This window comes from Canis lupus, chromosome 5, assembly GCF_003254725.2.
Source record: "Canis lupus dingo isolate Sandy chromosome 5, ASM325472v2, whole genome shotgun sequence".
Lineage (NCBI taxonomy): Eukaryota > Metazoa > Chordata > Mammalia > Carnivora > Canidae > Canis > Canis lupus.
In genome coordinates this window covers 80751320-80779188 of record NC_064247.1, presented here as the reverse complement: position 1 = coordinate 80779188, position 27869 = coordinate 80751320, and the positions used below count along the sequence as shown (strand labels likewise).

Below are 27869 nucleotides of genomic sequence, written 5' to 3'. Positions count from 1 at the left end.
GAATGTAGACTCTCCACAGCGTCTGCCTGTACCTTACAGTCTCTAAGTTTTGGACTTAGTAAGGACTCTTATTAGTTATCTTGGTGGTCTGTTTTCATATTGTCAAGAGCCAGCTAAAGGAGAGGCCTTTTTTTGGCTTTTGAAAAGAAGTTTCTTTCTTTCTTTCTTTCTTTCTTTCTTTCTTTCTTTCTTCTTTCTTTCTTTCTTTCTTTCTTTTTAAGTTACTTTCTAGGCAGGTTTCTGTTTGCACTTTACAAGTAGATATGAAAAAAATCAGACCACAATGGACAGTCCCTCTATAATTACGAAGAACATAATGATAATATTGACTACTTGCATATCTTTCCATTCTGTCACCAGTCTGTGTCTTGTTTTGCTTGTGCTTGTTTTGTATGAGTCAAGTTTTTGGTGGATGAATCAATCATACTTTTTAATGCTCTTGTCTTTAATCTGCCCCATTTCCTAATTAGTGTGATTTATCCCCTACAGTGAGTTTTGAAGGATGCACCGGTCTACCTAGGACAGCCTATGTTTCTGATGACACCCGATTCAAAGTGGGCACAGATGGTGTGATTACAGTCAAGCGGCCTCTACAACTTCATAAACCAGAGATAAGTTTTCTTGTCCATGCCTGGGACTCCAGCCGCAGGAAACTCTCCACCAGAGTTAGGCTGAAGGCAGCGACGCACCACCACCACCATCATGTATGTTGGAGTCTTTCTTGGAAGTTCACTATTGTTTTAAGTCTGTTGCCTAATCTGAGTTCTCTACCCTTGGCACCTTTTACATTTGGGGCTGGATAGTTTTTGTTTTTGTGTGTGTGTTTAGCAGCCTCCCTGACTTTAGCCCACTAGACAGATACCAGAAGCCCTCTCCTAGTTGTCACAACCAAAAGTGTCTCCAGACATGGCCAATACCCCCCTGGGCAGGGGGTGTGGAATCACCCCTCGTTGAAAACCATTGGTCTAACTGAACTAATTCTTGCTGGGAATTTTTTTTTTGTGTGTTTGGGTGGGGAACAATCAGGTAAAATGATAGCAAGGTGTTAATATTATTTCTGTGGATAATATAGAATAGTGGGTGAGAGCATGGACACTGTCTAGGATTGAATCATAGTCCTGCCGCTTGCTACCTGAGTAGCCGTGGGAAAGTTCACTTAGCCTGTCTATGCTTGAAATTCCTTGTCTGTAATGTGAAGGAAATAATGACTGCATGAATTAACACATGTGAAATGCTGCAACTGAAGTAGGCATACAGTAAGTACTCAGTAATTGTTGACTTTTTCTTGAAGGAAGAATGAATAAGAGATCAATTCTCTGATCACTTTATTTTACTCTTTTAATTAGTATTTTATAAAGACTTTATTTTGAGAGCATGAGTAGAGGGGAGGGGAGGGGCAGAGGGAGAGGGAGAAGTAGACTGCCCATTTCTTTTTTTTTTCCCCCCATTTTGTTTTACTCTTTGTGTTTCTAGTGGGGAGGGTTTTGGGAAGAGAAGAGAAGAATCATTGGGAAGGCTTTGTTCCATTGGACTGTAATCTGCACAAGATCCTTCCACATTGTATCTGTAACGCCTGGCCCACAGTCTGGCTCCCTCCAGGAGCCCTGTAAATATTGAATGGACAGGTGGGTGGATTGGCCACAAACGAAAGGATATATGTTTGCCCAGTTCTTAGCAAGAATGTTTCTGAGTATTGTTACCCAAGTCAGACACCTTTGCTAGTTTCTAAATTGCTCTCATGGTGCTTCCTATCAAAATGTCTCTCTGGAGGCCATTCTAGTTGGATCCTGGTACTGCCTTAAAAGTATGGAACATGTTGGAAGTACCAAGGCCTTTCAGGCTGGCTCCTGTTTTTCTCCCCAAAGATTGTTGAGATTCCAGGAAGTTAATAGTCCTTGATAGATGTATTATTCTTTTCTCCCTGATGTAATTGGGCAGATCAGAAAAATGAAGAGCTTAGTAGCAGTGTATTAACATAACTCCCTAACTCAGGTCTCCAACGGACTCCGTCATTCATGTAAGTTCAGCATGGTGAGTTCTTGCTGGGCAACTGTGTGTGTGAAAGGCTTTTATGATCAAAAGACAACTTTTGTTTTGTTTTTTAAAGATTTTACTTATTTATTCATGAGAGACACACAGAGACACACACAGAGAGAGAGAGAGAGAGAGAGGCAGAGACACAGGCGAGGGAGAAGCAGGCTCCATGCAGGGGGCCCGATGTGGGACTCCATCCCGGGACTCCAGGATCACACCCTGGGCCGAAGGCAGGCGCTAAACCGCTGAGCCACCCAGGCGTCCCAAAAGACAAGTTTTGAGCTTGATTTTTATATATACATATATATATATATATATATTTCCTTCCTACTTCTGCCAATTTTGCCTTTGCCTCCATTTTTTGTTGTATCATGATTAAGTTCAAATATATATGACAGAAAACCATGAATAACAGTGGTTTATGCAAAATAGAGTATTTCTCTGTCAAGTTAAAGAAATTCAAGGGTAAATGGCCAATCTGGAGGCCCCACAGTCACTAGGAGCCCAGCTTTCTCCTTTCCTTCCCATTCTGCCATCCTCAGCACATGGCTTCTGTCCTCAAGGGTACCTCATGATCCGAAATGGCTGCTGGAGCTCTGTAATCAAATCTTCATTCTAGATGATAAGGAAAAAGAAAGCAGAAAAATGCATTACTCAGCTGTCTGCCTGGCTTTTAAAAGAAGCTTTTGTGGAATGCATTTTTAAAGGATTAAAGATACTTTATTAAGGTAATCTCTATACCCAGCGTATAGAGAACTTAGAACTCAGATCTAAAAAAAAAAAAAAAAAAAGAACTCAGATCTAGAGTCATATGCTTTTCTGATTGAGCTAACCAGGTGCCCCCTTTGTGGAATTTTTAAATAATGCTTACCTCTCACTGGTTACAACTTGACCTCATGCCATACTTAGCTGTAAGTGCAGTAGAAAATCTGCTCTTTTACTTAAACACAGTGCTGGATACAAAACAGATATATGGAGAGAGACAGCTACTTTAGGGGTTTTTTTTTGTCTTTAAAAAGAAAGAAGAATGGATATTGAGTGGTATGTGGCAACACTGCCATAGTTGTATTCTAAGTGCTTTATCTGTAATACTAGTATCTCATTTAATCCTTCTAATGTTATCCCAATTTTTGGTTCTTAGGGAACTGTGGAACAGAAAAAATAATCTGCCCAAGAGTAGGAAGTGCCATAGTGAGAATTCACAGCTAAATAGCCTGGTTTTATGGCCTGTCCTTGGCTCAGGAGGGACTACTTCTCTAGAATATTAATAATCCAAGGATGCAGAGAGAGAAAAAGTGTGTGGGCATAACCAGTATGTAGAAATGTAATACTGGGATCCCTGGGTGGCGCAGCGGTTTGGCGCCTGCCTTTGGTCCAGGGCGCGATCCTGGAGACCCGGGATCGAATCCCACGTCGGGCTCCCGGTGCATGGAGCCTGCTTCTCCCTCTGCCTGTGTCTCTGCCTCTCTCTCTCTCTCTCTGTGACTATCATAAATAAATAAAAATTAAAAAAAGAAATGTAATACTAGGAAGGATGCTGCGATGATAATCTGTTTTTTTTTAAATTATTATTATTATTTTATTTAAATACAAGAGACACCGAGAGGGAGAGGAAGAGGGAGAGAAAGAAGCAGGCTTCCTGCAGGGAGCCTGATGTGGGACTCGATCCCAGGAACCTGGGATCATGACCTGAACCAGAGGCAGACACCCAACCTTTTTTTTTTTTTATTTAAGATTTTATTTATTTATTCATGATACACCTAGAGAGAGAGAGAGAGGCAGAGACACAGGCGAGGGAGAAGCAGGCTCCGTGCAGGGAGCCCGATGCGGGACTCGATCCTGGGACTCCAGGATCGTGCCCTGGGCCAAAGGCAGACACTAAACCGCTGAGCTACCCAGGGATCCCAGACTCCCAACCATTAAGCCAGCTGGCGTCCGATGATATCTGGTCTTCTATCTTGTGCATTTTGGATCAAATTTGAGAAGCCAGGAAATAGCACTTGAATCACCTTTGGAAAATGGTGATCAATGATTATGTGGGGTGTGGGAGATGGAACTGTCCTCTGGAACTTTCATGCCTTACCGCTAATCACTTTAAAGCACTTAGCAATTTGGAGGATATTTTTCTTCCATCTTCAACTATCTTATTTCCCTGTGTGTGCATAAAGTTGTCTTTATCACACGTGAAAATTGTTCAATATAAGTCTCAAAGGATATATTTGGTTCCCATCCCAACAGCTTCTGTTAGAACAAATGGAAACCAAATAGATAAAATAACACAATGAGATTAAAGAATTTGTATTGATCACAAGTAGTTCTTAGTACCAATTCCATAAACTTAACTCATTTCACTAAGAGCTCCACTTTGGGGACCTATACCCCTAGGAAAAACATAAGAGAAAATTGAAATGCTTGAATATCCAATTGTTGGATAAACTCTGATAATAAATCAGCAGTGTCATGTTTCATTAAAACCGACAGGTATCATATATTTAGGCTTGTGATAACTTGCAAAAGAATACTAAACCCTCAAACATGTAATTGTGTATGCATAATGATTACTTGAACTCTGGACATTAGAAGGATCAAAAGAGAACACAGTCTTTATTATGTGGCAGAGAGGTTCATTGGGTTGTGTTTTGTTACTAAGTTAAAACTGTTGACTGTCCTCAAGAAGGTTGGGGATGCTGGCTAGGTAGGTGGGACTATTTGGCCTGTATGTGTCTGTATGTATCTGTCCTGAATTATCTGATTTTGTTCTTCATCTTCTTTCTTTTTAGGATGCTCCCTCTAAAACCCAGACAGAGGTGCTCACATTTCCCAGTTCCCAGCATGGACTCAGAAGACAGAAGAGAGACTGGGTTATCCCTCCTATCAGCTGCCCGGAAAACGAGAAAGGCCCATTTCCTAAAAACCTGGTTCAGGTAGAGAAGGAGGTTCTCTATTTCTCTGGGAGCAGTTTGAGAGAGAAGGACCTAAGAGAAAAAGAGGGAAAGCCCCAATGTCAGGATCATTTCTTGATAATTCTGTTTCTTTCTCTTTGATCTTCAGATCAAGTCTAACAGGGACAAAGAAATCAAGGTTTTCTACAGCATCACTGGCCAAGGAGCTGACGCACCTCCTGTTGGTGTGTTTATTATTGAAAGAGAAACAGGATGGCTGAAGGTGACTGAGCCTCTGGATAGAGAACAAATTGCTAAGTACATTGTGAGTATCTCTCAGAAGCCTGCTAATAATCGGGTTGTATCCTTCCAAAATTTTTTTGTTCTCAAAGACCAAAAAATAAAGACCCCTCGAAGCCTCCCCCCCCCCCCCCAAAAAAAAAAAAACCCATGTTGGATCCCTAGATCAGATGTTCTGGACACATGAGGCTTAATTTGATACCTGTTGACAAGGGGGGAATGACAGAAGAATTGGAAAAAATGGGGAGGGGGGTTGATTTTTTTTTTTTTTTCCCCATCAGGAATAAAGAGAGAAGAGACCTTATGATCATATGTGTTTTTAATTTTTTTTTAAAGATTTATTTATTTATTCATGAGAGACAGAGAGGAGGAGACCTAGGCAGAGGGAGAAACAGGCTCCCCACAGGGAGCCCGATGTGGGACTCCATCCCAGGACCCCAGGATCATGACCTGAGCCAAAGGCAGATGCTCAACTGCTGAGCCACCCAGGCATCCCCATACATGAGTTTAGACCCAAGATACCAACTTAACTTATTCTTGGGGCTAAAAGTCCCTGCCCCAAAGGAAGAGGCCAGTTATGATATTGGGAAGCAAAAGCCATTCCTGGGCCTTGGTAGCAATGTGAACCTAGAAAGCTGGAGGGTAATGTATTGAGGCTAAATGCAGAAAACTCTGGGAGAGACACTAAATTGGAGCAACCAGAGCAAATTTTACCCTGCTGGGGAACAAGGGTGTTTTAGGCTCCCTCCCTCTCTTGTGTCTTAGGCCTGGCTCCCTATCCTCCTGTGGGAAATGGGAGCTCTGACCTGCTGGGGTGTTCTATGTCCATGAATCTTTACATATCATGACCTCAATCAGTGTCATGACATCACTGAAGCAGCAGCACTTGTGGGGGGAAGTTCTCTTCTGGGGGTGTCCATCCTTGGCTCTTAGAGAGTAGGAGGGAGTGGAGTACAGGCCTGCTAGAGTTCGAGCCACACGACTTCTCCCATTTTTTCCTCCTTGTTGGGGCCCAAGTAACTCTCGCTTGGCTCTTACAGCTCTACTCTCATGCCGTATCTTCTAATGGGAATGCGGTTGAAGACCCAATGGAGATCGTGATCACGGTGACAGATCAGAATGACAACAAGCCCGAGTTCACCCAGGCAGTCTTCCAAGGATCTGTCACGGAAGGTGCCCTTCCAGGTATGGTCTATAACGAGTAGCTGAATACTCAGAAAGACACTTAAATTCTTTGGACCTCAAAGTGTCGGGGCTTGTGTTTGGCATCAGGCTCTTCATAGGGACAGAACTTCTTTTGAAGCCTCTCTCTCTCTCTGTGTGTGTGTGTGTGTGTGTGTGTGTGTGTGTGTGTGTGTGTGTATGAGAGAGAGAGAGAGGGATCCCTGGGTGGCTCAGCGGTTTGGCGCCTGCCTTTGGCCCAGGGCGCGATCCTGGAGTCCCAGGATCGAGTCCCGCGTCAGGCTCCGGGCATGGAGCCTGCTTCTCCCTCCTGTGTCTCTGCCTTTCTCTCTCTCTTTCTCTATCATAAATAAATAAAATCTTTTAATAAAAAAAAAAAGAGAGAGAGAGAGAGAGAGAAACATCCTTTCTACAGAAGTGTGTATTATAAAATAGGAGCAGTTTGAAAATCTCACCCACCTCCTCCCCCTAGAAAAGAGGAACCTTCCCTGATTTAGAAACAGATCCTTGCCATTCCTGGCCATATTCTTTTCTCACCTCTATAAAGGTAACCACTGTCCTGACTTTTGTGGTAATCATTCCTTTGCTTTCCTTGATCTTTTTCATCATGTGTCTACCTACCTCTGTATATCTTGTTTGTTTTGCATGTTTTCTAGCTTTACATACATGGAATCCCACTCTACATGTATTTCCGTGATGTGCTTCTCTCATTCAGCTTTATGTACATAACATTCTTCATGTTGGCACCCATAGCAATCTAAAAGGTCATTCATTTTCATTGCCGTGTAGTATTCAATATTTTTGTATTTATATAAAACACTTTGTTCCCCTGTTGATGGAAATTGGGTTTGAGTTTCTTGCTGTTAGAAATAGTGTTCTCAGAGCATTATTTAACATATTTCCTGATGCATGCACACAAGACTTTGGGGGAATATCCGTAGTAGTGGGTTGCTCAATTGTAGGGTATGTGTCCATTCATTGTGACTACATGGTAACAAACTGTTTTCCAAACTGGTTGAACCACTTTACACTTCCACCAGCAATATATATCCTGGAATTGTTAGACTTTAGCTTTGTTGAGTGTGCAGTTGTATCTCTGTACAGTTGCATTTCTCAGATTTATTAAGGGGCTAATGAGCATTTTCTATGTTTGCTGGCCATTTGGGTTTCTTCTTGATGGCTTGTCTCTTCAAGTCTTTTTGCTCCTTTCTTCCCTTGGGCTCTTTGTCCTTTTCCTGTGGATCCCTAAGGAATTTTGTTGATGGCACGGGCGCTAGTCTTTTTGCAGACACATGTGCTGTAAGTATTCTCTGCTGCCTTCAAGGCCATGATCTCAAATGACCATTCTGTCTGGTGAAGCTGTGCCTGAGGAGCCAGTTGTGGATATTGGTGGGATTTTTTCCTATTTTTCACCTCATCCACTCAGTATGAGAAACATGGCACAGTGTTTTAATTTTTTTTTTTTTAATTTATTTATGATAGGCACACAGTGAGAGAGAGAGGCAGAGACACACACAGGCAGAGGGAGAAGCAGGCTCCATGCACCGGGAGCCCGATGTGGGATTCGATCCCGGGTCTCCAGGATCACGCCCTGGGGTAAAGACAGGCACCAAACCGCTGCGCCACCCAGGGATCCCTAATTTAAGGTTATTTATTCTACATACTCCAGCCCCCATCCAGAATATCTATTGGAAAAGCTGAGTCCTTGGAACACTACTCATTGGGTGGAATGCTTTCTTTCTCCCCTACTACCACTTTGGTAAAAATTTTGGGAATGAGAGAATGGAGAAGCCATGACATGGTACTGTCCCTGGTACTCCTCCTTGAACACTCTGGACAGAATTGAACTGAGCAGTGCTGACTGGAATCCAAAGTGCAGCTCAACTGATTTGTCTCCTTTTGCACTTGCAGGCACCTCTGTGATGCAGGTGACAGCCACAGATGCGGATGATGATGTGAATACCTACAACGCTGCCATCGCTTACAGCATCCTCACACAAGACCCCCTCCTGCCTAGCAGCATGATGTTCACTATCAACAAGGACACAGGAGTCATCAGCGTGCTCACCACTGGGCTGGACCGAGAGGTCAGAGGTCAAGAGCATCTATAGGGTGTTGAGGGCAAATAAACATCAGCTAAATCACACTAACAATGCAAAACTCTGCCGAGGCCAGTGCTACTTACTATGTTTATCGTCTGAGCATTGCATCTAAGCATCACTCTAGAGGATTTGTACCTAGAAGGCCGGCTGATGTTGAAGCAAATGATCAAATAAGGTGTTTCCATGCGCTGGGCTGGGCTTGATGGTGCCGTTGGTCCTGACACCAATGTGTTTGATCTCTGCAGGGTGTCCCCATGTACACCTTGGTGGTTCAGGCTGCTGACCTGCAAGGCGAAGGCTTAACTACAACTGCAACAGCTGTGATCACAGTCACTGACATCAATGATAACCCCCCCATCTTCAACCCAACCACGGTAATTCTATAACCCCTTGGACAGTTTCCAAAGAAAGGTCCTCTGTTGTTTTATGGCTGCTCATGGGCAAACCCTTTGAAAATTTTCCCCAGAATAGTGAACTTTAAGAAGCAAACAGATTGGGATGGCAGTTGTCTCTGTCATCCTCAGCATGGGCTCTGTTGACATAGGTTTGTGAAGTTGCAAATGTCACCTAGGAGTGCCTGGCTGGTTCAGTCAGTGGAGCGTGTGACTCTTGATCATGGGGTTCTGAGTTCAAGCCCCACGTTGGGTATAGAGATGACTAAAAAAACCACTTGTTGATCTCGTGTCTTAATGTTGTGCATCTTGGTAACAAATCCTACCCGGTTTTATTTATTCATTGAACAAATATTTTCTAAGTTTATAACAACAGGAACTGTATTACACACTGGAGATTTTATCACAAACAAGACAGACAAAGGTTCTATTCTCAGTGGAGTTGACAGCCTAACCTAGAGAGGTTTGACAACTTGTACAAATTAATATGTACAATTGTATTAAATGCAGATGAGAAGAAGGTACTGAAAGCCACATGAAAGAACCTTATATCTTAATACATTAGCTAGAAATAAGCTCAGTGGTTAGTAACAGAGACTTGACTCTTGTGCTTAAACAAGTAGGGCAAACTTTTCCTTGTGTCACAAAAAGCCTAGAGCTAGAGTATCTACACTGTCAATGGAACCTCCTTTGTCTTGCTGCCCCACCATCGTTGGTGGATGGCTCCCATCCTCAGTGTCCCGTTGTGGCCCTAGATGGCTGAGCTCCAGCTATCTCTGTGCTTCATTCAGAAAGGAGACCCGCGCATGAAGAGCAAAAGGCATTGCTGTTAAACAGTCCTCTTCTGTGCAGACCCATCCCGCAACTTTCATTTACCTCCTATTAGCAGCTGCTGTCTTTGAAGATGACTGGAAATAAAATATTCTGTCTGGGCACATTGCTGCCCCCAACAGTATAGTTCGTGAAGAAGGGGTGAGTGGGTGTTTAGTAGGCAATTAGCAGTCTGCCACCTAATGTAGGCATTGTGAGTACAAGAAGGCTTCACAAAGACCATAACATTTACAAGAAGACTTGGAAGGAGATTGTCAAATGTGGAACAGGGGACAATGGAAGTGTTCTAGGCATAGGGATCACCATATGTAAAATGCCCTGAATCAGGCAGCCTGGGTGGCTCAGTGGTTTAGTGCTGCCTTTGGCCCAGGGCCTGATCCCGGGGACCTGGGATCAAGTCCCACGTCAGGCTCCCTGCATAGAGCCTGCTTCTCCCTCTGCCTGTGTCTCTGCACCACCTCCCCTTCCCCCTCCGTATCTCTTTTGAATAAGTAAATAAAATCTTAAAAAAAAAAAAAAAAAAGCCCTGAATCAATAAAAAAGTTTTTAAGAACTGAAGAATAGGGGATGCTGAGTGGTTCAGTGGTTAAGTGTCTGCCTTTGACTCAGGGCATGATCCTGGAGTCCCAAGATCGAATCCCTCATCAGGCTCCCGGCATGGAGCCTGCTTCTCCCTCTCCCTCTGCCTGTGTCGGGGCCTCTTTCTCTTGTCTCTCATGAATAAATAAATAAAATCTTTAAATTAAAAAAAAATGAACTGAAGAATAGTCTGTGTAGTGAACCATATGAGATCAGGTCCTATAGGACCTTGTAGTTGGAGGTTAGAATTTTAGAATTTATCCTGGGTGCAAGGGGATGTCATCAAGGGTTTTAAGCAGAGGACTGTACTGACCAGACTTTGATGAAAATTATTGGTACCATTGGGAATGATGGGAGAGGAGGGGAGTAGTGGATAAGCCACAATGTGGAATTTGTTGAAGATCAAAGCAACTGGGCCAAAGTGTGCTGAGGGGCTCAGGTAGCCCTTGAAAGACTAACTCAGGTAGTCTTGAAGGCTGTTGCAATTTGAATGATCTTGGCTGTTCCACCAATAGGAAATAGAGGCCCAACTGGTGGAGTGGGCACTTCTCCAAGACTCTGCTCTTTGGATCTTGGGCTCAGAAAGGACTCCTTTAGCCCTCTTGGATATGGCTCCTCTATTAGTTGTCAAGATGTCCTAAGTGACTCATCTTCTCCTTTGCTCTGTAGTACCAGGGACGGGTGCCTGAGAACAAGGCTAACGTCGAAATCGCTGTACTCAAAGTGACGGATGCTGATGTCCCCGATACCCCGGCCTGGAGGGCTGTGTACACCATATTGAACAATAACAATGATCAATTTGTTGTCACCACAGACCCAGTAACTAACGACGGCATTTTGAAAACAACTAAGGTTTGTACGGTGCCTGGCAAGATGCAGGTATTGACATCTCAGCTAGCCGCCCACTGCCTTGTCCCCTGGTGTCTTCTCAGAAGTAGATCAACATGGCATTGGCGGGCTGGGGGTGGGCAGCTTTCCCAGGTTCTGGTGGACCATTTGGGGTTTGCAACTACTCTTCAGGCACATGTGAGAAGCTCCTACGCAGCCCCCTGAAATTGAGGAGAAAGAAAGTACCATCGGTTTTAAAAGGCTTTCTCCCTGAAACATTTGTCTACCCCCATATCCATTTTGCAAATGAGAGGAAAAATGGTTTACTGGTCTCTGCCATTTTGCCGGATTATTTTAGAAGTGGGACACATGACTTTGAAACCTGAAAATTTAAGAAGTTGGGTGACCTTCTTGTTGAGGTTACTAACAGCAGATCACTGAATTTGCCCCCAAACTTAGACTTCCTATTGAGCAAGTGAGCAAAGCCATTCATTTCTGCATCACTCACTACATAACCTTATTTCCCACCCAACATTTGATGTCACCAACATTTGATGTCACCATTTTCTATGCTACAAATGAAAGATAGAAGCTAGGAAAATGAGCCCCTGCCAAACACACTCATTCACAAATGTTCCCGGTGTACTCCTTACAGCGACTCTATTTAGTATTTCCTTTTCTATGTATTTGGATGTGGAAACAGACCCACAGGGCTAGGAAATGGCCCACCCTGGCTTTGTTTGACCTTTTTGCCGCCTCATTGGAACCGCGTGTTGTCACTAAACTTAACTGAGGTTAGTGAGTTGGACAAGCAGGGTCTTCTGTCCATCTGCTATCACAGAGACAACACGTCGCATAAGATATGAACATTCTTACTGGTCTTGGATAATAAATGACTTCCAGTATGAGCATTTCTTACTGGGTTTTGCTGTGTGAGGTTTCATGTAGTTCGTTTTTATTCTTCTGCTAGGGTTCTCATCTTGAATGTGGTTGCTTGTTAGCTTTTGAAAAACATCCATGGCCGGGCCTCCCTCTCAGAAATTACGATTTACTGGATTAGGGTGCAAGCCTCCCTTTTCTTCTCTAGTTCTTAAGTTAATTCTTCCTAGCACAGCTAGGTTTGAGAACCACAAGATATTGTTAACCAACGACAATAGTTAAGGATTTAATCTTTTTTTTTTTTTCCTAAGCTAACATAAAATAGGTTCTTTTAACTCATTTCTGTTCTCTTTAGGGCTTGGATTTTGAGGACAAGCAGCAGTATGTCTTGTACGTGACTGTGGTGAACGTGACCCCGTTTGAGGTCATCCTCTCCACCTCCACAGCCACTGTCACTGTGGACGTGGAAGATGTGAATGAAGCCCCCATCTTCATCCCTTGCCCAAAGGTAGTGTCAATCCCTGAAGACTTTGGTGTGGGCCAGGAAATCACATCCTACACCGCCGAGGATCCAGATACATATATGGAACAGAGGATAACGTAAGTAGGGAGATTTTTCAACAGACTAGCAGGAACTGGGGAGTTGTGTGTGTATGTGTATAAAATACTTAGTTCTTAGTATTTTATCATCGTTGGTCTGTGCAAGACCCTTCTCTTGTTTGGCTTGCCCTTTTTTTTTTTTTTTTAAACTCCCATTCCCCACACCTTTTCCATTCCCTCCACAGCCAGCCATTCTACTGTGTTGCTTCTCGAAGTTCATGCAGTGTAGCCGAAGGGTGGTTTTCAATTACATACGAGGTGTTGTATTATAAGAAGCTCACTATTTCTTCTCCTTTTAAACTGGAAGGCACCTCTGTAATCTAAATCATACCCATGTGCAAACACATGTGCAAACCAAGAGCAACACCCCATGACCATGTAAGACAGAGAAGGTCCTTAATCTTTTGAGGGCTGGATTTGAGTAGGAAAAAACTATTTGAGCAAGCACAAATCCAAACATGAAACCTGTGTCTTGTGATTTGTAACGTGATTTCCCGGGAGAACAGAGCTTGTCCAATGTGCCCACTTCTTCTTCTCAGAGAAGTTCCTGCCTGTTCACATCTACTTTAGAGGAAACTGTAATACTGAACTATTTATAAAAAACATTCTACAAATCTGGAGTAGCATCTTGCTTACTAATTGAGTATATTCTTGTTTTGGGATGTGTTTGTGTTTTAGCATTAGTACTTTTGACTTGTGAAACTTCCAACTTCAAAAAGAGTTTAAGTGGGGCACCTAGGTGGCTCAGCAGTTGAGCATCTGCCTTCAGCTGTAGGGCATGATCCTGGGATCTGGGATCAAGTCCCACATTAGTCTCCTTGCATGGAGACTGCTTCTCCTCCCTCTGCCTGCGTCTCTGCCTCTCTTTCTGTTTCTTTCATGAATAAATAAATCTTAAAAAAAAAAAAAAAAGTTTAAGTGGGACTTCAGCTTTTAAGATTATTCTGGGAATTTTTTATGCTGATTCTGTCCTGAGCAAAAGAGCTCTTGAATACCTTTAGACCACATATGGGCCCTGTACAGGAGAACTATATAAAGAGTGCAGGTAGTGAGCTTAAGCCTGCTAGAATTGAATGATTAGGTCAGGGATGATGGGGAATTTTTAAATGGAGGCTGATAACCTCCAAGCCTTCTGATTGTTTTCAACATATTTTTTTTTTTAATTTTTTAATTTATTTGAGAGAGGGAGAGAACATGAGCAGGAATGGGAGTTGGGGTGGGAGATGTGTGGGAGTGAGGGAGAGGAAGAAACAGGCTCCCTGCTGAGCAAGGAGCCCTGATGTGAGCCCCAATCCCATGACCCTGATATCATGACCTCAGCTAAAGGCAGATGCTTAAGCAACTGAATCACCTAGGTACCCCTAGTTTTTAACATTTACTAAAAAAACAAAAGGCAGGGACAACACAGCATGACATGATGTGCCACTTGATGTGATTCAGTAGCATGCACAGAGTACACTAAGGAAATTTTTTTTTTGGAGGAAACAAAAGTTGGGACAGAATGTAGTCAAGTGTTAGGATCTGATTTCGAAGAAATGCAGAGAATGAAGAAACTTAAATGCCACAGGAAGCAGTCAGCCAAATACAGAATGTGGAAACTATATGACAAATGGTACTGTTTCTTCAAGACATGAATGAATGGCAAAAGGGTGGGGGGGCTGCTGTCGATTAAGAGAGTACTGAGAGGAAAATGAACCAATTGTAATGTGTAGACTACACTTACATATGGACTCAACAATCCAACTATAAAAACACCTTTGAGTCAATTAGAGATACTTGAACATGGATGTGGCATTAAAATGACATTAAGTAACTATTGTTATTTTTGCAGGATGTGTTAGTGGCATTCTGTTTTTTTTTTTTTTTTTTTTAACCTTTTCTATATAAGATACGTGCTAAGGTATTTACAGGAGAAACCGTTTGATGTCTGAGATTTGCTTTAAAATTCTCTGAAGTTTGGGAACCTGGGTGGCTCAGTGACTCTTGATCTTGGGGTTGTGAGTTTGAACCCCATGTTGGGTATAGAGATTTCTTAAAAATAAAATATGAACTAAGTTAAATACTCTCATTTCATGCATATATTCAATGTACTGCTCATAATCCAAGGATTCTTACTGTGGTCCAAAATATAAGGGCTAGTAAAGTGTGTGTGTGTGTGTGTGTGTTTTTTTCCAAGTCCCAAGAAGGCTTTGTTAAATGCAGAGGGGAGTGGGTGAGTCCTTCCTAGCTGCTGCTTTCCTCATGGCTGCCAGGACATTGTTCAGCTCCTTTTCCTCTTGGTGCAAAGATCTCCCCACCTTTTCTTTTTTCTTTTCTCTTCAGATTTTATGTATTTACTTGTGAGACACATACAGGCAGAAATGGAGGCAGAGGGAGAAGCAGGCTCCATGCAGGAAGCCCGATGTGGGACTCGATCCCTGATCTCCAGGACCACGCCCCGGGCTGAAGGCAGTTGCTAAACTGCTGAGCCACCCAGGCGTCCCGTAAGATGTGTTTATAATGAAATTCGAAAAGTATAGTGGAAGGGGCTCCTGGATGGCTCAGTCGTTTAAGCATCTGCCTTTAGCTCAGGTTTTGATCCTTGGGTCCTGGGATCAGGCCCCATGTGGGCCTCCCTGTTCGGCAGGGAAGTCTGTTTCTCCTGCTCCTCACCCTGCTTATTCTGTCTTTTCACTGTTCTCTCAAATAAATAAATAAAGTTTCTTTTAGAAAAAAGGAAAAGTATAGTGGAAAACCACAAACAATACTGTAGGGTTTTTGTTCAGTGATGAAACCTTGGATTTTTTGGGTTGATGTCTTTGCCTGCAGTAGTGAAATGAGTAGTTCAGAGCTTCTTCCTTTGGGAAGCTGGTCTGAAAGAGTCTACTTTTGAAAACACATAGAGATCATAGTATCTGTTGCTTACTGCAGGAATTATCCACGGATCCTAAATCTAATGAATGACAGCTAGTTGGTGAACAGCATATTGGCAACATTTTCTCCCCTTAGGTCATAGATTAATTACCAAAAGTAAAAAGGTACCTTGACTATAAAGAGATCTGGTTGCCTGTCCCTTACCCCAGTGATCAGAGTTAACCTCACCAAGAACAGATGTCTTGTGCCTCCTAATGTGATTGATACACTGAGGACACATGTCACCTATGCAGTGTTCTTCTTCCCCTTCCCTCGCATAATCTACTTAGGGAATAATCAGACCAACTCAAATTGAGGGGCTTTCTCTAAGATAACTGGCCTACATTTTTCTTTTTCTTTCTTTTTTTCAAGATTTATTTATTTTAGAGAGAAAGAGCTGCAGGAAGGAGCAGAGAGGGAGGGAAGGGAGAGAGAGAGAGAGAGAGAGAGAGAGACTGAGAGAGAGACTGAGAGACTCAAGCCAAATGTGTGCTGAGTACAGAGCCTGATGTGAGGCTTGATCTCATGACCTGAGCTGAAACCAAAAGTTGGGCACTTAACAAACTGTACAATCACATCAAGTGGCACATCATGTCATGTTGTGTTGTCCCTGCCTTTTGTTTTTCCAAAAAGTGTTGAGAAAGAAAAGAAAGGCTAAGGAATAATTCCATGTTAGGGAAACATGATGTTTAAATGTCACGCATGAATGGATCCTGGATATGGGCAGGGATGTTCTGGAGGACAGTTTTGGGGAAATTGACAATTTAATTATGTGCCATATATTAAATAATAGTATTATATCAAAGTTAAATTTCCTGAAATTAAATCAGATGGTGTTATATATATAAATGCCTCTGTTCTTAGGGGATAATACACTGAAGTATTTATGAATAAAAGAACATAATGTCTGCCATTTATTCTCAAATGATGAATTCAACAGTGGGTAAATCCAGGTGAAGGGGACATGGATGGTCATGCTTTCCTGTACATGGAATAGGTCAACAAAAAGGAACCTTAGCGTTCTTCACCTACATGCTGTTTACTGTTCTAAGCCAGAGCTTGTGCCTTTTCAGGTATCGGATTTGGAGGGATGCTGCCGGTTGGCTGGAGGTTAATCCAGAATCTGGTGCCATTTTCACTCGGGCTGAGCTGGACAGAGAGGATTTTGAGCACGTGAAGAATAGCACGTATGAAGCCCTCATTATAGCCATTGACAACGGTAAGGGTGCCCTTAGCATTTGGCCTTTGCTGTCTCACTCTCCTGGCTAGTTTGCTTTCTTGCCCCCACCCTTCTTTTAGAGGCAAGAATTCATTCTTTTTCTTGTTTTATGAAACAAAAGTATATGATTTTCAAAAGTACAAATAGGTGGAGCAGAGGTTCTTTTTACCATTCCATCTTTATACCTGAACCCACTCCTTCCCCACAGGAGCCAGACTGCCTGGATCTGGATCCTAGGATGAAAGCTTAGGTCCCTCACTTCCTTGTTCTGACAAAATGATAATACCCCATCTGAATTTTTCTTAAAAGATTCTATTGGGATGCCTGGGTGGCTTAGTGGTTGAGCACCTGCCTTCGGCCCAGGGCGTGATCCTGGAGTCCCAGGATCGAGTTCCGTGTTGGGCTCCCTACATGGAATCAGCTTCTCCCTCTGCCTGTTTCTGTCTGTGTCTCTCATGAATAAATAAAAATTTTTAAAATTTTATTTATTTACTTATTTGAGAGAGAGTGCACGAGCAGGATGAAGGGGGGTGGTGGAGGAGGGAGAAGCAGACTTCCCACTGAGCAGGGAGCCTGATGTGGGGCTCAACCCCAGGACCCTGGAATCATGACCTGAGCCCAAGGCAGATGCTTAACCGACTGAGCCACCTGGGCGCCCCCCATCTGGATTTTTAATGAGTTCATTTATATAAATGTGCCCTAGAAGAGTGCCTGCTACACAGTGTATGCTCTACAAGGACTACCATCATTTTTATCTTTATCATTAGGAGTGAATCGTGGCTCCTTCCAGACTGTTTCCATGTATTTGATTACATTTATATGCATATAGAAATATAGTATTATGAAGCCACTATCTCCTTTATAGCCTGGTTTTGTTTTTATTACAAAAACCATTAAAATTTAATTTATTTGGTATTCTTATTATTTACAATATGTCTTTTTTTTTTTTTTTAAGATTTATTTATTGGGATCCCTGGGTGGCGCAGTGGTTTAGCGCCTGCCTTTGGCCCAGGGCGCGATCCTGGAGACCCGGGATCGAATCCCACGTCGGGCTCCCGGTGCATGGAGCCTGCTTCTCCCTCTGCCTGTGTCTCTGCCTCTCTCTCTCACTGTGTGCCTATCATAAATAAATAAAAAAAAAAAAAAAAATGAAAAATAAGATTTATTTATTCATGATAGAGAGAGAGAGAGAGAGAGAGAGAGAGACAGGAGGAGGGAGAAGCAGGCTCCATGCCAGGAGCCCGACGTGGGACTCCATCCCGGGACTCCAGGATCACGCCCTGGGCCAAAGGCAGGCGCTAAACCGCTGAGCCACCCAGCGATCCCCCTACAATATGTCTTTAAGACAGATCTACTTTGACACCTTATAAATCTGAAAATATTATCTTGGATGTAGCATCAATGACTCATTCACATCTTAAAGAGCACTGGGGTGGTTTCCACTTGTTCATTATTTCCATGAGTTTTATAAGTAAATGTCCCTGTCCTTGCCTTTATGTGCAAGTATATCCCTCAGCTAGATATTTAGAAACCATGTGGGAACTGTTCAAACCTGCTCTCTTCCTAGGATTGTGATAGATTCTCTTTCTCTTACCAACTCCCCAACTTCTGGAGGTAGTAACTCCAGGCTTGACGATCTGAAAACACAGCAGGGCAGGTAAGGCCATGATGGAGCTGGACAGGTGGCTGTTGAATGATGCAGCCTCCATCACATTGTGAATGTCCTTGGATAAGTCTGGCCTGTCGGTTAGAATCTGAAGCGTGCTCCTGCAGCTGTAATTTGAAAGCAGGTTAAAAGCAGAGAGCAAGGCAAATAAGGCCATGATGGGGTCTCAGTCACAGAATGCTTTTGCCTGAAGGGAAAGCTAGCCCCTGGCTTCAGCCACACCGGGTGGCTGTCTCTGGCTGCATGGGAACGCTCCAGCTTGGCCTGGAAATAAGTGGAGGAGATGTCACTTGAACATAGGTTGGTGCCTTTACTTTCTGTAAAGGAAGGGCCAAGGGAGTATTTTAGTTTTGTAGACCCATGTGGTCTTGATTGCCTTTGCACCCGAGCAGCAGCCATAGAGGGGTGCCTGGGTGGCTCAATTGGTTAATTGCTTTCAGCTCAGGTCATGTTCTCGGGGTTCTGGGATAGAGCCTTGTGTCGGGCTTCCTGCTGCTGGGGAGCCTGCTTTTCTCTTTCCTTCCCTCTCATACTCTCCCTTGCTCTTTCTCTCTCTCTCTTAAATAAATAACATTAAAAAAAAAAAAAAAAAAAAGGCAGCCAGACAATCTAAAAGGGGAATGAGCACAGCTGTGTTCCTAAATTGTTCTGAAAGTATTAGTTTGCTGACCCCTGACCTGATAATAATGACTAAGGTATGGTGGTGTCGAATTGTCATAAATAAATATATTTATTTTTAAATTTTTAAAAAAGATTTTAGGGGATCCCTGGGTGGCTCGGCAGTTTAGTGCCTGCCTTCGGCCCAGGGCGTGATCCTGGAGTCCTGGGATTGAGTCCCACATTGGGCTCCCTGCATGGAGCCTGCTTCTCCCTCTGCCTTGTTTCTTTCTCTGTCTCTGTCTCTGTCTCTGTCTCTGTCTCTGATGAATAAATAAATAAAATCTTAAAAAAAAAAAAAAGAAAAAAGCTCAACCCTTTGATAATGACCTTAAAGCCAAAGAAGTTCTGAAAAGGGAGAACTGGTAGGGGGGCAATGAGGAATTCTTAGAATGGTTAAAGTTTAATAGATGCATAAAGGTATGTGTAGAAGAGGGATGAGGATGTCCTTGGTATGAGAATAATTTGAATAATAATTAAAGTGGTGCCAGAGAGCAGCCCAATCTAAAGTAAGATGACCTGGGATGGGGAGGGCTTCTGGTGATGGAGCCCTGAAGAGCCAAGCCAAGATTGGGATTTGGTCTGAGGGAGGCAGTAGAGCTTCATGAATGAATGTTTCTGAGCTATGGTATTTCCTTTTTTTTTTTCCTTAGGTTCTCCAGTTGCTACTGGAACAGGAACTCTTCTACTGGTCCTCTCTGATGTGAATGACAATGGCCCCATTCCAGAACCTCGAAATATGGACTTCTGCCAGAAAAACCCACAGCCTCATGTCATCAACATCATTGATCCAGATCTTCCCCCCAACACATCTCCCTTCACAGCAGAACTAACACACGGCGCAAGTGTCAACTGGACCATCGAGTACAATGACCCAGGTGGGAATTGGAGTCTTACTTCAGAAACGTTGACCCCATGCTTTCCCTGCTTCCAACACCGTCCCCTTCTGAAATTCCCTTCTCAGCTCCCAGATGTCACCGCTTTTGTTTGATGTTTGTTTATTTGCCCCTTCTGCTTTCCAGGCATTCCACCAAATGTCCCTTTCCTTTCTGGTATCTGACTTGCAACATACTGCCCAGTAATCTGCAGCCCAAACAGTTCCTTTTTCTTTACCCCAGTATTTATTCTAGAATGAGATTTTTTTTTCTCCCCTTGTCCCATCATTTATTTTTGTTGGTTCCTCCAGCTCGTGAATCTCTAATTTTGAAGCCAAAGAAAACTTTAGAGTTGGGTGACTACAAAATAAATCTCAAGCTCACAGATAACCAGAACAAGGACCAGGTGACCACCCTAGATGTGTTTGTGTGCGACTGCGAAGGTGTTGTCAACAGCTGCAAGAGGACGGCGCCTTACGCTGAAGCAGGCTTGCAGGTTCCTGCCATCTTGGGCATTCTCGGAGGAATCCTCGCTCTACTAAGTATGTATGCTTGGCAAGTGTTGCAGCCTTTGGCTTCTAAAATAGGGGATCTTTATCCCTTACTGAACAGTTCAGAGATAAGTTGGCCAAGACTGGAAGGCAGCCTTACTCCATTAAATTTTAGCAGGAGCCCAGTCCTTCTGTTTTGTTCTTTCAGTCCCTCACAGCAGTTCTTCTCATGCTCAAATACCTACAAATCACCTGCATTAGGGTTCTTTTTTTTTTTTTTTCCTTTTACCTGCATGAGAATTCAGATCCGGTGATCTGGGAGGTCTGGGGTGGGGGCCTCAGATTCCACATTTGTGACCAGCGCCCAGGGGGTGCAGATGTTGCTGGTCGTTGGGCCAACTTGGAACAGCAAGGCCTTGCAGCACTATTCTCACCTGAGCCCATGTACAAGCTGGTTCCTATGGTTGATGAAGACACAGAGAAGGCTTGATTGGACTGTGGAGGGCAAAGAGGAGGCCAACATGGCTGGAATAGAAGAAAGTTCTTAGAGGGAACAGTGGGACCAGCTTGGGATTTTGTTTTTGTTTTGTTTTTTAAGATTTTATTTATTTATTCATGAGAGACACACAGAGGCAGAGACACAGGCAGAGGGAGAAGCAGGCTCTGTAGGGAGCCTGGGATCCCTGGATCACAACTCAAGCCAAAGGCAGATGCCCAACCACTGAGTCACCCAGGCATCCCAGGAGGTTGGGTACTTCTAAGAAATTTTTTCTCCAAGTCTTGTTTCAATGCAATACTACTTCAGTAGTGTATCCTATAGAGATACTTGGGGGGCACAAACGCCTATAAAGAAAACACACTGAAGTTTAATACATTTTTCATTCATAAGAAATAGCTTTAAAAAATTTTAACAATTAGTTATTAATCACATGTATCCTCGAAATATCCCAAGGTCACATGAAAACTTTGGAAACCAGATTTTAGAGCTTGCTTACATGATTTTTGTCTTAAGAGAAAATAAGGAATATACAAGCTATCATATGATCTCTGTCACACTTCTTGGAACTGATTAAAAATAATTACGTATCTGTCAATCACATTTAGGCTGACCCAACCCTCCTCACAGACCTTCAGTGGTTCCAATTCAGAATCAAAGCCAAAGTCCTCCCAATAGTTACCACATTCCTGCCACCCCTCTGAACTCCTTTTCACTTTCCCCCTCACTAACCCTGCTAGGCCATGCTCATCTCCCCTCTTCTTAATCATGCCAATTATGCTCCTGCCTCAGGGCCTTTCCCCCTACCATTTCTTCTGCCCTAGAGCATTTTAGCTCAGGTTCTGGGAAATGACTGTTTGGTTTAAGTCCAGTTAAAGACTACACTTGAATTCCCATTTAATTGGCTACTGTGTTACACTGCATATATTAACTTCAAGTTATGTGAGCATCACCATGTGGGTTGTCTGACAGCCCTCTGCCTGGTGGGCAAGGCAGTGCTGCTCTGTGATAGCTGCATTTTATGGCCTTCTTGACCTGTGGCTCTCCTTATTCTCTCTTCACCACACCAGTCCTGATTCTGCTGCTTCTGCTATTTGTTCGGAGGAGAAGGGTGGTCAAAGAGCCCTTACTTCCCCCAGAAGATGACACCCGGGACAATGTTTATTACTATGATGAAGAAGGAGGTGGAGAGGAGGATCAGGTATGTTTTCTAAACAGTGATAAAAAGCTAAATTGCCATCTCTTTATTTGGAAGAAGCGATGATTAGAAGAAGGTAGACATTTGAAATAGCATGTTCTGTTCGGCGCCCAGATGAACGAACAGAGGCAAAGGGCAGTTAAGCAACTTAGCCAGTCACACAGGTAGGAAGCAGTAGAACCAGGTGTCTGATTCCAGAGCTTAGCCTCCTCATCGATGTCCTCAGGACACAAACTTCAAATTATCTTTAACATAAAGCAACTACTCTGTTGTAATATTTTGTTTCCCTTGAGCTTTTAGGTATGCCAAACGTTTTTTCCCCACTTTTTGTGGATGTTAAATCTTTAGCCCTTTATAGATGGTCTTGCCTTAGCCTGGAGTTTTCAATTTTTTTAAATAATCTCTGAGCCCAACATGGGGCTTAAACTTGTGACTCCAAGATCAAGAGTTGGTTGCTCTATTGACTGAGCCAGCCAGAAGCCTTTTGAAGAATTTTTGAAAGTGTTTAGAAAGGGAACTTCAGGCCCCATCTCAGAGTTCTACTTTTGGCTCCGGCCATGCATGAGTGTGTTTGCTGAACTCGTCTGGAAGAACAGTTGCTGATTAGAATTTCAGTGCCTGGTGTATGCAGCATATTAGGGTACAGAGCAGTGTCCATCGGGGTTAACTGCTGATCTCAGCTGGTGCCTTAGTCTATGTGGGCTGCTATATAGGATACCACAGACAGGTTGCTTAAAAACCACAGAAATTTTTCTCAGTTCTGAAGATTTGGTGTTTTCGGGGAGGGGGGCTGCTTCCTGGTTCGTAGGCAGCCATAATGTCACGTGTACTTCAACAAGGCAGAAGGGGAGCTCTAGGGTGTCTTTTATCAGGGCACCAATCCTATTCCCAAGGGCTCCGTATACCATCCTGACTTCATGACCTCCCAGAAGTCGCACCTCCAAATAGCACCACATTGGGGGTTAGGCTTCAACGTGTGAATTTTTTGAGGGACACAGACATTCAGTCTATGGCAGCTAGGCTCACAAGAATCTGTAGATTGACTGGGATTTATCCAATAAGGTACACAGTCTACATCCACACCCAGAGTTATTCCTCAGAATCTTTTTATGCTGTATTTTATTCTAGTGATATTTTGAAAACTCTCAGGTTGAAAGCTCTCATTTCCGATTATATTGGCACATGCTTATAACTATCATTCAGTTGACAGGACATGATCTGATATATCCAAATATAGCCCAGGACTTTTTTTTTTGTTGTTGTTGTTTTGTTTTGTTTTGTTTTGTTTTTTAACTCTTTGCTCTATTTTTATCTTTTTCTCCAAAGGACTTTGACTTGAGCCAGTTGCACAGGGGCCTGGATGCTCGGCCTGAAGTGACTCGCAATGATGTGGCCCCAACCCTCCTGAGTGTGCCCCAGTATCGGCCCCGCCCTGCCAATCCTGATGAAATTGGAAACTTTATTGATGAGGTAAGTTAGCAAAGTCAAAAGCTATGGTGCAACTCATCTCTAAAGTCAGGAGCATCCCAATGATAGATAGATAGATAGATAGATAGATAGATAGATAGATAGATAGGAGCAGTTGTATTGAAAGTGAGGAGAAAGTGTTTAGATTCTTTGCTTTACCGTGTTTTCTCCTTGCCTGATCCCTGAATGCTATTTTTTGTTTGAGTCTCATCAGAATTTCAGAACTAAAAGCACTTCAAATTGTTCCTAGTGAATTTGCAGTATCCATATGGCAAAACCAAGAATTGCTTGTAAGGATTTAGTAGAACTAGAAATGAAACTAAAGAGATTCAAAGTAGATCCAATTTGGTTTCACTAATGAGTCTTCTTGCCCCTGCATCCCACTGCTGGTTGGGAAGTGATAGTAAGTGTGTATCACAGGTCTACCTAAGGGCCAGGAAAATGGCATCAATTTGTAGATGTCAGAAATACATTCAGCTATAAACTCTCAAAGCTTTTAAACAGATAGGAGTAGATTAACCCCATGAATCCTTGTTCCCATGCTTGTTGCCACATAATCACAAGATGCCTGCTACACTTTCAGGCTTTGGGTCTGTATTCTAGTCAAGAAGGAGTAGGAAGGGCGGAGCAGAGGCCAAAGAATCTTTGTTCTAAAAAAAAAAGAAGAAGAATCTTTGTTCTAGCAAAGTGTTAATGCAAGTAGGGAATTCATCCCATATGTTACTGGCCAGAACTGTCACAAGATTGTCCTTAAGTTAATTAGCTTAGGGTAAGATGAGGACAAATTAGGGGTCAAGATGAGCAAAGAACCAAGTAAGATAATAGTCCAGCAGGATCTATTTCCTTAAACAATGTTCCCTGATCACTTGCACAGTTACTGAATGATTTTTAGGCCTTGTCTGGATGGTCCAGTGGCTCTCAGTGAGTCTTCCTGGTAGAGGCTGGTTTTGCTTTAGTTTCCTATGGTAGTTGTCACCAGGGACTACACAAAGCACACCAGTGTTGGAAGTGACCAGGCCACATTGATTTTAGCCACTGGATCTTCTAGAAAGCTGGGATTAGAAAGGTCCAGTTAAAACCTTCCTCTTAGGGGATCCCTGGGTGGCGCAGCGGTTTGGCGCCTGCCTTTGGCCCAGGGCGCGATCCTGGAGACCCGGGATCGAGTCCCACGTTGGGCTCCCAGTGCATGGAGCCTGCTTCTCCCTCTGCCTGTGTCTCTGCCTCTGTGTGTGTGTGTGTGTGTGACTATCATAAATAGATAGATAGATAGATAGATAGATAGATAGATAGATAGATAGATAGATAGATAGATTTAAAAAAAAGAACTTCCTCTTAGGGGATCCTTGGGTGGCTCAGCAGTTTAGCGCCTGCCTTCAGCCCAGGGTGTGGTCCTGGAGTCTCGGGATCAAGTCCCACATCGGACTCCCTGCGTGGAGCCTGCTTCTCCTTCTGTCTGTGTCTCTGCCTCCCTCTCTCTCTCTGTCTCTCATGAATACATAAATAAAATCTTTTAAAAAAACAAAACAAAACAAAAAACCTCCCTCTTAGGTAAATCTGAATTCAGGTCCTTTCCTCCATTCACATTCATTTGTGTATCGTCACATCTGATAGTAGCTTTTTTTTTTTTTAACTTACAATATTAATGTCATTACATTACTTACAAAATAATGTTATAATAATTTTATTATGAATAAATATATAATAAATTTGTAAAATGTACATAAAGAAAAAAAATGCAATCCTTCCTTACTGCCTCCAACTCTATTCTCTAGAGTTAACCATTAACAGTTTGGCATTCATCTTTCCAGACCTTTCCAGGTGGCGATGCTGTATGGACCAGTATGACTATCCTCATTGTTTTCAGCCTCTGTCCATCCCGACTGGCTTGTTTCTCTCCTGCCTACATATAATTTATCATTAGTTTAGGGGAAACATTCTGCGTATTTACCCATAATGTTTTCTTTTCATCAAACAACATATTGTTTATCCTCCTTGCCAGTTTGTATAAATTTACCTTATTGGTGCGGATTGCTCCCTGTGTTCTCTAGGATGGTTGTTGCGTTATTGTGCATTACATGCTGCTGCTTGAGGCACCTAGAGAAGGCATCTTGCCTGACAGGTGTGTGATTCCTTTCATTAAAGGATCCTACTATCTTCTTTCTTCTTTAGAACCTGAAGGCAGCGGACACTGACCCTACTGCTCCTCCTTATGACTCTCTGCTCGTGTTTGACTATGAAGGAAGCGGTTCTGAAGCTGCTAGTCTGAGCTCCTTGAACTCCTCAGAGTCAGACCAAGACCAGGACTATGACTACCTGAATGAATGGGGCAATCGCTTCAAGAAGCTGGCGGACATGTATGGAGGTGGCGAGGACGACTAGGGGACTTGAGACAAATGAAGATGAGTCCTTATACCATGTGGTAGAAAATGCGGAGGTGACTGTTTTCAGCTCCCTTCATCTGAGAGGAATTTCTGGAGAAGAGAAAATGCACAGTGATATGTAGTTAGGATAGTTAGGATTTCTACTTTATAGATCTAATCTGTGTGTTTGTTAGAACGATTTTGACCTATTCTTTGAAGCTTTTTTTTCTTTCTTTCATCATTCTTTAAATGGTGATGCTGTCCAAAAGACCCCCCACATGTTTATATTTCAAAAGAATAGCTAAAGCCTCCAGAAGGTTCTGCTAGCAATTTGCAGATTGCCTTATTGACTTGTCTCATTTTTTTAAAGGAAGGTAGGGCTAAACTACCCTATTGTGTTTGTGTGTGTGTGTGTGTATGTGTAATTATTTTTAATTTGTGTTCTTTGCACTGCACTGGTGTCCCGTGTTCTAATAACCACTCTTAACTCCTTCTGAACTTACATTGCCTCAGACAGGAGTTCTCTGCTGCAGAAATTATTGGGCCCTTTCAGGATAAGAGACTTGGTCTTAGTTTGATGGTAGTGTGACTGGGTATTATGGACTCGTAAGGACTTTAGTGGTTCTCCTTTTTTATTTCCTAAGTACATAAATTGAAATTCATATCCATCCACTGACTTGTTCTGCATTAAGTGTGTTTGTCATGTGGAAGTCATTATTGGGCTACTTTGGTTCTGAACAAGGAGCATTGACCAGAAAAGGTGGTGAATTTTCAGGTGCCACTCAACTTCTAATGTTCACTTATCACTCAAACAGAAGAGTGATCTATTCTGACGTTTAGCGTAGTGCCTGCAGTGCTGCAGCCAAAGATTGAAGGCGGTTTGTCAAAGCCAAGGGCAACATGAAAAATGGACTTGGAGGTGGCAGGCGGGATGGGTCATTGAGCCTGGCGTTTTAGCAAACTGATGCTGAGGATAACTGAGGTGGCTCTACCTCTAGTCCTGAAAATTCTGAAGAATGGAAGAATCCCGACAAGTGTGTCCTATCGCGATCCTTAGGTCACAGTTTGTACCTGAGGCCAAGAATCCCCAGGTGCCTGCTTTTGTTAATGTCTACCGAAAATGCAGCCTGATCTGGACTCAGGTGCCCCAATTCTAAGTGTGCATAGAAAACTGACAATATTAGGAAATTCTTTTTTCCCCCCTTAGGAGCAGGAAGAAAATATGACCCTAAAGGGTTTTGGCAAAGGGAGGGTGGGGAGAGCTTTGACTTGGATTTTTTTTAAATTGAAATGTGAACTTCAAGGAACTTTTGACAACCATGGGAAATAATTTTATCTTAAATTGCTTTACTGTCTGTCAGCTGTTTTTCAAAGAAAAAAAAAATCATCCCTGCAATCACTTCTTGGAATTGTCTTGATTTTTCAGCAATTTAAACTCTAATTTAGTCCTGTATAGAGAATGTTAATGTAGTTTTGAGTGTATATGTGTGTGGGTACGGATAATTTTGTATTTTCTTTAGGTCTGGAAAAGGAAAACAATTTAAGCTGCGAAAATTCTTAAATATTCATTTTTATAAATTTTATTAAAGAATTTTGTTAAACCATTGTCAAACACTTGTTTTATATGATTATACTACAATTCTAGGCAAGACCAGTGATAGTTGAGCTCATTCAAAACATGGGGAAGGAAGCTTCATGTTGAAATGACTCCTCCAGAACTTTGTGTCCTTTTATTGTGGGCAGAATGCAGGAAACTGCATTTAAAAAGTCACTTTATTTGAAAAATAACTATCCATGTGGTATATGGAGAAACCATTAAAATTCTCTTATTAGTGGAAAAATTGTGGGTGACACTGAGGGACCAAAAAAAGTTGAGCTTCAGACAGTATTCAGTGGGTCAGCCAAATTGGTGTAGTTCAGGGGTCCACCGTCAAAAATG

At 42.7% G+C, this 27869-nt stretch overlaps 1 protein-coding gene across 1 annotated transcript in view; it reads left to right on the top strand.

Annotated features, from left to right (window-relative positions):
• Window positions 1-27542, top strand: part of CDH1 (cadherin 1) — a 78276-nt gene extending 50734 nt beyond the window's left edge. The window contains exons 3-16 of the mRNA XM_025426649.3: window positions 490-704; window positions 4815-4958; window positions 5086-5241; window positions 6257-6401; window positions 8310-8485; window positions 8746-8874; window positions 10972-11154; window positions 12365-12609; window positions 16575-16720; window positions 19697-19921; window positions 20230-20460; window positions 21976-22106; window positions 23430-23573; window positions 25740-27542. Coding sequence (XP_025282434.1) covers window positions 490-704; window positions 4815-4958; window positions 5086-5241; window positions 6257-6401; window positions 8310-8485; window positions 8746-8874; window positions 10972-11154; window positions 12365-12609; window positions 16575-16720; window positions 19697-19921; window positions 20230-20460; window positions 21976-22106; window positions 23430-23573; window positions 25740-25949 — 2480 coding nt within the window. The 3' untranslated portion in view covers window positions 25950-27542. The remainder of the gene's footprint in view (window positions 1-489; window positions 705-4814; window positions 4959-5085; window positions 5242-6256; window positions 6402-8309; window positions 8486-8745; window positions 8875-10971; window positions 11155-12364; window positions 12610-16574; window positions 16721-19696; window positions 19922-20229; window positions 20461-21975; window positions 22107-23429; window positions 23574-25739) is intronic.
• The last annotated feature ends 327 nt before the right edge of the window (window positions 27543-27869 follow it).